General features: G+C 41.4%; 1 protein-coding gene across 2 annotated transcripts in view; it reads left to right on the top strand.

Annotated features, from left to right (window-relative positions):
• The window catches only part of myo15b (myosin XVB), a 184074-nt gene that overhangs the window by 106785 nt on the left and 63444 nt on the right, over positions 1–13845 (top strand). For both annotated transcript variants that reach the window (XM_077625198.1, XM_077625197.1), the window contains exon 33: positions 13274–13404. In XM_077625198.1, coding sequence (XP_077481324.1) covers positions 13274–13404 — 131 coding nt within the window. The remainder of the gene's footprint in view (positions 1–13273; positions 13405–13845) is intronic.

Below are 13845 nucleotides of genomic sequence, written 5' to 3'. Positions count from 1 at the left end.
AAGGCATCTGTAGTCACATCACCATTTAATTCTTGCAAGAAGAGAATACATCCCCCCCGCTCGTCCGGTCAAGATTATTCTCTCGAGCGGCATTATGTCCTGCCCATTTAAGGCCTCAAATCAAAACAATTACAAGGTTATCGATTCGATCCAATTGCGTAAGCAAGAAACAAACCAATTCCATAATCAAGCAAACCTAGCGTCACAAATTAAAACAATATGCCTGATAGCCATCCGCTGAACCAACAACAATTTAAGCGTCCTTCACAGATCTTCATTGCGAACTTGCATCTGGGGAAAGGGTTGAGGCGTATCTTCCAGTAATCAGTCCTCGGAGCAAGGACTCAGTGTATTGTTTATGTCCTTGCGAACTTGTATCTCTCGCTGGACCCAGCTGTCCTGGAGAGCGACCTTGGAGTAAGCGTTTGTCTTCGTTGAAAGCACATATTAATTCTAACTCTAACATAAAAGCGATCAACACATATATATATATACATATATATATATATATATATATATATATATATATATATATATATATATATATATATATATATATATATATATTGTTTAATATAGTTACACATTTAGGATGAGCATTACTATTCCTAATAAGCAAAAAGATTGATTAATATAGTAAGCATGTATATTATAAGGCTTTATATTCATTGCAAACACATTTATAATAATGATTACTCCAACATTCCCCCCTATATTATAAATTTGCACATAAAACTTCCTTTCGGCTTTATTCCATTAATTTCATAGTTATGAAAACAATTGACTGGCCCTGAACAGGAAGACTGGGGGAAAGTGCACTCAGTCCAAACAGTATGGCACTATTTAAATTATAGCTTCATTACCTATTAATTCCAAATGAACATATAGTAACATCCCAGAATGACCCCAACATTCCCCCCTTTTTATTATATGTTCGTTATTCATTTTATGGCAAAAATAAAAATGGGAGGAAATGTCCGTTTCCGTTGGCTTTAGTTTTACCCGCTTACTGGCACGGCTGGTCTGAAAAGCAGAAAACAAAATCATTTTCGCCCAATTCATCCTCGGAATTACCATGCTCTTGAAATTCACTGCTCCCCTCAGCACGTCTCATCAACAGAGGATATAATTCATGCAATTTAGAGTTTGTAGGGGCAATCGCAGTGGTTATAAGTCGGCTTATCAAAGATCTTATGCAGGGAATAATACAACACCCACATAATGTCAAAATCGTAGCAAAAAGGGCTACGGAAAATGTAACAGATTGGGCCAAATCCAAAGGACTTATGCCACCAGCTCTAGGCGGATTCTCTGACTCCAGAATGCTTCTTCCTATTGCGGTTGAGGGTCTGCAGGCCATTAATGGCCTGGGTGAGGGACCCACCGGGTGACGTGTTGTTCGGTATGAAGGTGCAACATTGATCTCCAAACATTGCACACACGCCCCCTTGCTCCGCAAGCAGCATATCAACTGCTATGCGATCCTGGAACGCCATACGACTGGTGGCTGCCAATTGTTCCTTTATCGCCACAAATCCCTGTTCGGTATAATTTCCAAGTTTTTGGACATTGTAATGCAGGTAATTTATCCGATCAACATTTTTGTTTGGAGTAATTAAAAGAAAAATAGACTCCCAACCTGCTGCGATCTGATTAGCCAACTTATACTCATCTGGTACGCCCCGTGGATGCCAATCGCATCAATGTATGTTGGATCTCCCTCTCTCCATACCGATCGACACCGTCGGGAGGGACCCATCATCATACTGGATTTCAGCCAATTGTATCTCCTTCACTGTAGATGGAAAAACAGACACTGGTAAAAGCAGTGACCCCAAGGCACAAAGTCCTGCCGCGTTTCAGCAGGAGTCGTATAATTTATTTCCACCCCACCACCATAGGTCAGAAAGTGGTACCAGGGTGTAGTCGGTTTTAGGACGTGGGCACACCACGTCTCATTTATCGCCTCCAGCTTCAGACCATGTCCTGTAAGGTTTTAAGCAGGTAAAATGATTTAAAAGCGACATGTGTTGAAAAGTTAGGCTTGTCCTTTGCTGCTCTTGTAACTGGGTAGACATTTTTCCATTTCTCACAATTGGGGCTTACATTTTCATTTGTCATTATCTCCATTACACAATCAGGAGTAATTTGCGCGGGTACTACTCGTAAGAGAGGGCAAGGCCTCATACATGTTATGCAGGTTTGATTTATAGTATTAGCTGCATTTTCCATCAACAGCAACCAATTATTGCCCGTTTGGGAAATTCCTGTTGCAGAAATGAATTCATCATCTCTGGTCTTCTCAGATTTCAATTTTACTACGGCAGATCCGGGTGTTTCCTTCTCTGACGCCCTAAACACAGCCTCCGTAGTCATGGTCATTGCTGTTGAGACACAAATGTAAAATTTGTAATAAGGGTCTTCCCCACTTGACCATGGACTTAGGAAAAACGTCAGACAAGGAACTTTTCCACAAGTGAATTTGTCAGTCCGAATAACAATTTGTAATGCCCCCACCGTATGGGTTAATTTTATCAAAGGCCTGATGGGTTTTTTTTCGCACGCGTGTGTCATCCAAGCTTGCCAATCTAGACCAGTTTCTGCAACAAGGTTTCCCCAATCTGTTTTAGGACTGTTATGTACCACACATATTCTATAAAATCCATATGTATCCTTTGAAATGGATATGTAGCTTTTGTAGCTTGACATAAGGGGGAATCGCCCGTGTTTTGGCCATACATCTGCATATAGATTGAATATATAACCTCCCCCTTTTTTGAGGCATGAAATTTACCATGACTCAAAATGGCAGCCCTCCTAGATAAGTCTTTTGTTTTTGTTTAGCCCCCCAGGTTCCCAAAATTTCCCATTGCAGAAATCAAAAACATTTCATTTGGCGAAATTCTTTTCTTTTTTGTTTCTGTCCTACTCTGCCACCGCCGTCCTCGAAAGGCTTATCAGCGATTTCAGAACTATTCCACCTTGATATTAGAATATTGATATATCTTGGTGGCTAGCCAATTGAAACACAAAAGACAGACACTCATCCACGCCCACACTCATAATCAAGGAATTTAGAGTGCTCCCCCAATCATCCATAATTTTGGTTTGTTGGAGTAAAACTGGAGTACCCAGAGAAAACCTACGAATTCTTGAGAACACCAGGAATACTCCACACTCCGGAAGGTCTGGATCCACTCCGCATTAGTAGATCCTCGAACCGCAAGATTGATGCCTGAAGAAACTAGATACTTAATGTATTAGATTCACATGCCACATATCTAAAAATAGAAATTTGTTCAATTGCCACCGCCCCTTACCCCACTCAGTCAGCATGTAGACTGCCATGCGAGTGGCTGTGATTAACTATCTATTCGCCAATAATGCAATAACGGAAAAGTTGTGACACATTGAAACACACACACCCCCTTTTATTTAACCGTTTGTAAAAAACTTTATCTCCATGTTCTGCATTAAGTTACACTCCCTTTTAATAATATCGAATTTTGCCCATTCTAGTCAACCCATCTACTTAAAGCATTTCTCCAAGGTTGATATTTTATAATTTGGAGATGTTATTTCTAAAACATAGACATTATTTCATCACTTGTTTCACACCATGAAAGGCCCCACCTGAATTTGTTGTAGATATTCCCCTTTATCTAAGCTTGTTATTGCCAATCGTTATCACCGTAACATTCAGGTGTATTAACCCCATAATTGCAATGCAGTAAGTTTTGGCTAAATTCTTAATTTGTATGCCCCCAAAGTAATAGACAGTAACGTCCCAATAGTCATCAATATGACCTATACCAAAGCATATTCCCCCTTTAGGCCAAACAGGGAACGCCTTTTGTGCACTTAAAGACGCTCCATGTTTCTTCTAGGGAAACTATGCCTATCCTAAATCAATTATCTTATCTACCCCAGCCAGGTTCAATTTACCTAATAATTTGGACGAATGCCACGAAATTTCTCATGCCATTTCTGCATTGTTAATTTCATGTCTGATCTCTTTAACAACCAAATAACTCTTAATACCTAAGACATAATTTGTAAATCACCCCATACTATGTTTACTTAAGATAAGAGCTATTTCATATAGCTCTCTGTTACCACAAGATAAATCTACAATAATTAAATGAGAGAAATCAACCTTTTACTAGGCATTTCCTAATTATAATTTTCAACGCTTAATAAAGGACCCACAAATTGTCACCAATATGCCATAATATTGTAAAAAAACGAAATTCCATTCATTTTTCTTTAACCAGCCAATCTCCTATATTAAAGTATTTTGAACAATCCAACCATTCAAAAACTGTAATAATATCGTTTTATCCTCCAAAACTAGCTCTCTTCAATTAAGAGCCCTTTGAACTTCACAAATAAAAAATAAAATAATAATAATAGTATTATTCCCAATTCCAAAGCTTTTACCAAATCAATCTTTGCCAAACAGATTTTCTATCACCTCGAAAGCCATTTTTTATTAAATCCCAAAAATAAATGCGAAGATAATCGCGGAATCCTGCATCCCTTGCAGACCATGTTTTGTTCTTATTCTGAAATGTTTAAACGGAAGCGCGTCCTTAGCCGCTGACTGTGACCTTCCCGCTCGCTGCAAAAGCAGCATTCTTATCCTTTGTTTACAAATTCCAAAACGCTCTCTTTTCTTTTTGTGCACAATGCCTTGCCTCCTGTGCACAATCATAATATTTTTTAGAGAAGACTAAATTAATAAACTAAATTAATTACTCTCCCGATATCCAACTATATCACAATATTTTGCCAAGACCCCATAATCACAATATGCTGCAAGCATAACTATATCATAGCAAAAACCCATTTCTGCCCTCAAGTTTGCTTCAGCACCCCCAAGGCCAATTATTGTAATATTCTCCACGGAAGGGGTCCCCCAAAAATTTTAGTCGCTTGTGCGGTCTGCGCGCATACTATACTGTATTATAATGTCTAACACCATCAAATCAGCCGCACCAAAACAGAGCGCTTCCCCGCAATCAACGCATTATTTGGCAAGTTTAGAGTATGACAAAAAACGCAGTTTTGGCAACCCCGCTAAACATTTAATTTGCCGTTTTGAATTTCTGTTAACCAAAATATTCCCGCTAGCAGACGGGAACGAAACCAGGATAAGCCACAATAAGCCATTTCATTCCAGTACATTGACAGTACATTTAGATACTATTAAAAAAGTATGTCTAGCACTTGGAAATAACCATTTTAATTGCTGTTTTACAACTTTCAGCATCACACAAAAAATTCCAATTGAATTCATTCACAAAGAATGTTATCTCTGGTTTAAAATTAGCTCCACATCCTCATGTTCAAAATCCTCATTAAAATCATTTTGAGCAGGCCTGTCTTGTTTTTAGAGACCTTTTTGTCCAGGCAATCACGCGATATATGCCCCAATTCTCCACAAACCCAGCACATAGCATTTTTGAAAACCCGATTTCTGTTTAACCTCATTTGTTTTGTTTTTTCCAACCCCTTGGTAACATTTCTATTCTGTCCCCGTCAGCCGAGGAGGCCGCGCTATCTTTTATTTTATTTTTACACAACGGACCCGTTTTATCACCCTTCTTTCTGTGGAACAAGCCGCCTCGCTTGTTATCAACATTTTGGCTCTCACTCCGCTCAATTTTCCTAACGTTCCCATCACAACGCTTTTTTGCCATCAAGAACCAATAATTTGTATCCTCATATCCATCATTATCCATTTTACACAGATTACTCTTGTGCTTAGCGCGCATTTTATCTCGTAAATCCAGTATTTTATGCATATTAAGCTGTCCAGTAAACCCATACTCGCTTATCCATAAGTTTAGGTGTCTAACTCTTGTAGCGCTTTGACTTTCAACAAACTTCCAATCTCTGCACGGCAGACGCTGTTTTGGATCGTCGTCGCTAGCCGCTTTTTCATTCGAGCTGCCCATTTTTGGAGGGAGCTCGCGTGCACTCAGTTATCAGTTAGCAAATTTATTTTCCGCGGAAGGACATACGTAACACACGTAACACGTAACACACGCAACACAAATGTATACCCTAGCGTGATATACTGTCAGAGTTATATTTGTACCTTCCGTACAGGACACCCCGAACTGCTCCAAATTCCTAGTGTATAACCTAGCGTGAAATACTGTCAGAGTTATATTTGTACCTTTCCGGACCGCGGCACAGGACACCCCAAATTGCCCCAAGTTTTATAGACTCATGCTCTGTCTCTTTACCTGGCAGCGACTAGTATACCCAGGGTTTTACGCAGTCCCCTGGACGCGAGTCGCAGTCCCCTGGACGCGAGTCTCATTTAAAAAATGGACCTCACGTGCAATGCCCCTTCGCGCATTTGGAACCCGTCAACAAACGCAGACATTCACGTCGACTTACCAGATATGACCCCAGATGTCTCTTTCAGAGGGTTAGTCGTCAACCATCGAGAACCCAGGCGCCCCTTCGAGTTATCCAGCCCGGAAAAGGGTATTTAAGCGCCGTGCACGGTCTTTCCAGATATCGAACGGAAGCGACCTGGATTCTGCTTCGGTATCTTGACCACAGGCTCGAAGGACCAAATGTTAGGTTTATCCAATTGTAGGTTTATCCTTAGGTATTTACAATTCAGCTTTCAATAAAAAAGGCATCTGTAGTCACATCACCATTTAATTCTTGCAAGAAGAGAATACATCCCCCCGCTCGTCCGGTCAAGATTATTCTCTCGAGCGGCATTATGTCCTGCCCATTTAAGGGCTCAAATCAAAACAATTACAAGGTTATCGATTCGATCCAATTGCATAAGCAAGAAACAATCCAATTCCATAATCAAGCAAACCTAGCGTCACAAATTAAAACAAAATGCCTGATAGCCATCCGCTGAACCAACAACAATTTAAGCGTCCTTCACAGATCTTCATTGCGAACTTGCATCTGGGGAAAGGGTTGAGGCGTATCTTCCAGTAATCAGTCCTCGGAGCAAGGACTCAGTGTATTGTTTATGTCCTTGCGAACTTGTATCTCTCGCTGGACCCAGCTGTCCTGGAGAGCGACCTTGGAGTAAGCGTTTGTCTTCGTTGAAAGCACATATTAATTCTAACTCTAACATAAAAGCGATCAACACACATATATATATATATATATATATATATATATATACATATATATATATATATATATATATATATATATATATATATATATATATATATTGTTTAATATAGTTACACATTTAGGATGAGCATTACTATTCCTAATAAGCAAAAAGATTGATTAATATAGTAAGCATGTATATTATAAGGCTTTATATTCATTGCAAACACATTTATAATAATGATTACTCCAACATTCCCCCCTGTATTATAAATTTGCACATAAAACTTCCTTTCGGCTTTATTCCATTAATTTCATAGTTATGAAAACAATTGACTGGCCCTGAACAGGAAGACTGGGGGAAAGTGCACTCAGTCCAAACAGTATGGCACTATTTAAATTATAGCTTCATTACCTATTAATTCCAAATGAACATATAGTAACATCCCAGAATGACCCCAACATTCCCCCCTTTTTATTATATGTTCGTTATTCATTTTATGGCAAAAATAAAAATGGGAGGAAATGTCCGTTTCCGTTGGCTTTAGTTTTACCCGCTTACTGGCACGGCTGGTCTGAAAAGCAGAAAACAAAATCATTTTCGCCCAATTCATCCTCGGAATTACCATGCTCTTGAAATTCACTGCTCCCCTCAGCACGTCTCATCAACAGAGGATATAATTCATGCAATTTAGAGTTTGTAGGGGCAATCGCAGTGGTTATAAGTCGGCTTATCAAAGATCTTATGCAGGGAATAATACAACACCCACATAATGTCAAAATCGTAGCAAAAAGGGCTACGGAAAATGTAACAGATTGGGCCAAATCCAAAGGACTTATGCCACCAGCTCTAGGCGGATTCTCTGACTCCAGAATGCTTCTTCATATGGAGAGCGACCTTGGAGTAAGCGTTTGTCTTCGTTGAAAGCACATATTAATTCTAACTCTAACATAAAAGCGATCAACACATATATATATATTGTTTAATATAGTTACACATTTAGGATGAGCATTACTATTCCTAATAAGCAAAAAGATTGATTAATATAGTAAGCATGTATATTATAAGGCTTTATATTCATTGCAAACACATTTATAATAATGATTACTCCAACAAAGGGAATACGTAGTACAACAGCAAACAGCCCATCGATAGCGAACGTGAGGGTGGAGACGTGGCAAACCGCCAAATCGGAAAATGAAGGTAATAAAAGATTACAACAAAATTAGAATTCAGTTTTGTTGTAAAGTTACATTAAACGTATGTTTGAGTGTCTGTATATATTAATTCAAGTTAATTTAAATTTGTTTGTTCCGTTTACGAGTGCGTTGTCGTGGAAAAAAATATAGTTATGAATATAGTTCATCCAACTACAAGAGTTTTGCGACTCCGAAGGTGTTGATTAAACGTCAATTTTACGTGTAAAGAAAACATTTCATCTGCACCATGCCAAACACTGACTCATATTAGTTGACGTACTCCTAACCAAATAACATTTCCCATAATTCCCATTGCTACAGAAGCCTGTTATGATCACCTCTCCATCGATGTATCAGACTGGGAGTTTGGTCAGCACCAGAGTTCACTAGTTTGTATTCACACGTGCACCAAACAGGGCAAGTGTGACCATGGCTTAAGATTCTGCAATTGCAAAGCAAATATAGCAACAAGGCCCAGTTGTGCGAGTGGTTAGCACGTCGGCCTCACAGCTCTGGGGTCCTGGGTTCAAATCCAGTGTCGGTCCACCTGTGTGGAGTTTGCATGTTCTTCCCGGGCCTGTGTGGGCTTCCTCCGGGTACTCCGGTTTCCTCCCACATTCCAAAAACATGTATGGTAGGCTGATTGGACACTCTATATTGCCCCTAGGTATGGGTATGAGTGTGCATGGTTGTCCGTCTCCTTGTGCCCTGCGGTCGGCTGGCCACCGATTCAGGGTTTCCCCCGCCTCTGGCCCGGAGACAGCTGTGATTTGCTCCACCCCCCGCGACCCTAATGAGGATAAAGCGGTTCAGAAAATGAGATGAGATGAGATTAGATATAGCAACAACTCATCAACTAGTTTTTTTGTAGTTTTATATGTCCCAATTTCTAAACATGTTTAAAATAAATAAAATCAGACTTAGGCTTGTCATCATCATTGACTAGACAAAAGCCTAATTGTCATCATACCCAGCTGCGTATGACGAAATTGAAGGTGCTTCTCCACGAAGTGCACTTTTCTCAGGCAAGGGTTCAGACTTGCTGGCATTCTGCCGTGATGGATACATCGCATCACCTCCCGAGCGCAACCAGCTCCCGGCGACTGTGAAGGTTTGCCTCACCGATGCCAACAAAGAATAAAATGGATCACTTACCTCCCACTGTCTTCCTTACTTACCTAGTCAGCCAGCAGGAGGCAGATCGCCGCCCAACGTCCTTCATCTATCCTCACCCCGAAGTTGTTACACAGAGGGGATTGTGTGTCGTGCTACTGCAGTTTAGAGTCCTGATGGCTGTGGGAAAGAAGCTGTCCTTAAGCCTCTTTGTCCGTGCCTTGTGAGACCGGTAGCGCCTGCCAGAGGAAAGCAGCTGGAACAGGTCATGACCAGGGTGGTCCGGGTCCCCAACAATGTTCCGAGCTCTGCTGAGGTAACGAGGGCTGGCAATATCTTCCAGTGAGGGCAGAGAGCAGCCGACGATCCTCTGGGCAGTGTTGATCACTCTCTGCATGGCCTTTTTGTCTGCTGCCGTGCTTCCAGCGTACCACACTGTGATAACGTATGCCAGAATGCTCTCCACAGTGACTTTATAGAAGGTTACCAGAAGCTTAGTGTCCAAGTTATTCCTCCTGAGTACCCTCAGGAAATGGAGTCGTTTCTGGGCCTTCTTCACTACTGCCGTGGTGTTTGTGGACCAGGAGAGCTTGTCGTGGACCCCCAGGAATTTAAAGGACTGGAACCGTCTACACGAACTCCATTTATGAGGAGAGGGGCCAGATCTGTGCTCTGTTTGCGGAAGTCCAGGATTATTTCTTTAGTTTTTGTGTTGTTCAGTGTGAGGTTGTTCATCAAGCACCACGAAGACAGTTTGTTGACCTCGTCTCTATAGGCCGCCTCATCCCCTTCTGAGATGAGTCCGACCACAGTGGTGTCATCAGCAAATTTGATGATGTAGTTGGACTGGTGGGTTGGTGTACAGTCATAAGTGTACAGGGAGTACAGAAGAGGACTCAGTACACAGCCTTGAGGGGAGCCAGTGCTCAGTGTAATGGAGGAAGAAAGGTGGGAACCAAGTCTAACAGTTTGTGGTCGGTTGGTTAGGAAGTTCTTTATCCAACAGCAGATGGAGGAGGATAGTCCGAGGTGGGAGAGTTTGTTAGTCAGAATGTCCGGTTTCATGGTGTTGAAGGCTGAGCTATAGTCAATGAAAAGCATCCTCACGTAATTCCCATGGTGTTCCAGGTGTCTCAATGCTGTATGTAGAGCAATGGTGATAGCATCCTCAGTGGACCTGTTAGCTCTATAAGCAAACTGGTGAGGGTCAACTGAGGGAGAGATTGTATTCCTGATATGGCGGGCTATCAACTTTTCAAAGCACTTCATGATCACAGGTGTGAGAGCAACAGGCCTATAATCATTCATGCTGTCGATAGTTGGCTTTTTGGGGACAGGAATAATGGTGGCAGATTTCAGGCAGGATGGAATGATGGATTGTTGCAGGGAACAATTGAAGATTTTTGTGAAGACTCCAGCCAGCTGGTCAGCACAGGCTTCGAGCACCTTCCCAGGTACTCCATCAGGTCCAGCAGCCTTCCTGGTATTCACAGACCGCATTTCCAGTCTCACTTCCTCTTCCTGGAACTTCAGTGTATTGCTGCAGGATAGTGGCGGGGGTGTTGAGACTGGGTCTGATTTGTCAGTCTCAAAGCGGGCAAAAAAACGGTTCAGTTCCTCCGCTAGTGAGGCATCTGCGTTAACAGACATATTATTGTTATTGTAGTTGGTAATATGTCGTATTCCCTGCCACATCTTCTTTGGATTATTGTCTGTGAAGTGCTCCTCAATTTTCTTAGTATATTCTGCCTTGGCCTTTTTAATGCCTCTTTTCAGATCAGCTCTGGCAGCTCTATATTTCATCTTGTCCCCTGATCTGAAAGCGGTGTTACAGCATTTGATGAGTGCCTGAGTTTCCTTGGTCAGCCAGGGTTTTTGATTTGGAAAAACCCGTATTTGTTTATTCCTAGTGACATTGTCCATGCAGTTTTTGATATAGGAGAGTACAGCGTCCGTATAGTCCTGGAGGTTGTCGTGTTCAAAGAGTTCCCACTTGGTGCGGAAAAAACAGTCCTGCAGCTGAGAAAGGGCATCCTCGGGCCAAGTTTTTATTGTCTTTATTTGTGGCCTTGTTAGCCTCCGGAATGGAGTGTATGCTGGGGTGAGGGCTAGACAGAGGTGATCTGATCCAGCTAGGTGAGGGAGGGAAGTGTCTTTGTAAGCATGTTTAATGTTAGAATAAACATGGTCAAGAGTTTTGTCTCCCCTCGTGTGACATTTTACGTATTGGATTAACTTAGGTAGAACAGTCTTTAAACATGCTCTGTTGAAGTCACCAGCAACAATACAGACTCCATCGGGATGGTCAAGCTGTTGTTTGTTTACAGCCATTAGCAGGAGGTTTAATGCCGTGTTGACGTTAGCATCAGGAGGAATATAGACCGCCGTTACTATGACGACAGTTAGCTCTCTCGGTAGATAGTAGGGCCTACATCGTACTGCCAATAGCTCTAAGTCCGGGGAACAGTGAGTGTCAATGATCCCACTGTCACCACACCATTCATTATGTATGAACAAGCAAAGTCCTCCTCCTCTGCTTTTGCCTGTTAGTTCCTTTGAACGATCGTTCCGAAAAAGCGTTCGCCTAGCTAGCGAAACCGCAGCGTCCGGGATTTGCTGGTGTAGCCACGTTTCCGTGATGAGGATAATGTTACAGTTCTTAACAAAGCTGTTGGTGGCAATTCGAAGTTCCAACTCGTCCATTTTGTGGGTGATGGATCTGGCGTTGGTCAAAAAGATACTCGGGAGCGGTGGTCGGTGTGGTTGTTGACTTAGCTTAGCAGCAAGGCCCGCCCGACAACCGCGCTTTTGCCTCCTTTCTCTCCGCCGCCTTCGCCTCCTTCGACGTGCTTTGAGTGGGCTGACTATCCACGGAGGTCCCGGAGGTCTCGAGATGCCCTCGGGGATATCGTAGGTTCGTTGGTAGTTCGTTGTGACATCGGATATATCGCAACTCCTTCCGATAGCAATTAAGTCGTGGCGACTGTAGGAAAAGTTTGCCTCGCAGATGTTGGTAAATAACGATAGGATTGAGAAAAGAATACACCAAACTGGAGAGCCAAAAGCCGCTGCATCCGTGTGCGCCGCCATGTTATTGTATATGTTTCAAACAATAACATGACAAGAAATTAATCGTAACAATTTACAAAACAATTGACTGCATGTGACATGTAACCAATAAAGAAAAAATATATTATTTTATTTTTTGTTCACAAATGTCTTACAAGGCTCTACAAAAATAGCCAGCGTGAAGATGCTGGATTTCATAGAAATATATGTGCTGATATCTGCTATACAGTATACACTATAGTAAAGCTGCACATACAGCTTCGTAGTCGATGTAAGAAGGAATGTTTTTTTTGTTTGTTTTTGTTTTTTTGATGGGCCAGAAGAAAGCGATGAATAAAGTAAACGTGGTGTCACACAGTACATAGGGTAACTGCTAACCTTTGGTACTGGCGTGAGAAAACAAACAGAACTGACCAGAAGGGTGGACTTCTGTTGCTGCTTATGCCAGGAGGCTTTTGGGGAATTACAAAATAAAGGAAGAAGAATAGGGCTGCTGTATGTACTATACATGAATAGGATTGTGTAGAAAATTGCCAAGTTTGATTATAATTACTGCCTCCATAAAGAAAAAGAAAAAAAGAGTGATTCCTTTTGGAGAGGCCGGTAGGTTGAATAAGCCAGTTGTGACTTTACACAAGGGCAATTTATTTGCAGTCTTAATGTGAACTGTTATTTCAACCTGTCCCACAATTGATTAATAACTCAAGAGAGAATAATGTGAGGACCATTTCTAACAGAATTTTAGTTGTGAAACAAATATAACTCATGGTATTGTGTATCTAAACAGATCCAGCAACAATCTAGGATGGCGTCTATTCAACCTGATTGCTGGATTCTTCCCTTGTTCTATTAATCTAAAGCCTTATGTTTCACGTCACTTGCTTGAGATCACTGTGGACCATCAACACAATTACCGAGGTACCCAATATTTATTAAAACTGATTAATTTCTGTCATATACTTTGTGAGTAAAACATCACTTATGATTTTAAGGAATAGGAACATATGATTTTATAAAACTTCAGTCCTGTTTTGCATTCCTTGTCTTTTGCACTTTTATCAACATGTATTTTTCCACCTGGATGTTCTTGTCCAAGTAGTACAACTGTTTCCACTGGAGAACAATTCAGACTCAGGTGTTCCAATTGATAATTCTGGGTAGTGAGGGAATAGTGCAGAGAAAAGAGGCAACTGGCAATCGTAATAAAAGATTATTGAAAGCTTTTGAGGGACTGGCAGTCTGTGTCGAAAGGATCAGGTGGGCAGCTTGGTAGTCAAAGCCTGAGTTGGCCAGAGAGGTGTTAGGGCGTCAAATGCTCCAGAATTTGTGTAGTAGAGATGTTTATTGTGATTTGAAGAT

The sequence above is a fragment of the Stigmatopora argus genome, chromosome 18, assembly GCF_051989625.1.
Source record: "Stigmatopora argus isolate UIUO_Sarg chromosome 18, RoL_Sarg_1.0, whole genome shotgun sequence".
NCBI lineage: Eukaryota > Metazoa > Chordata > Actinopteri > Syngnathiformes > Syngnathidae > Stigmatopora > Stigmatopora argus.
This window is presented reverse-complemented; position numbering and strand designations above follow the sequence as displayed.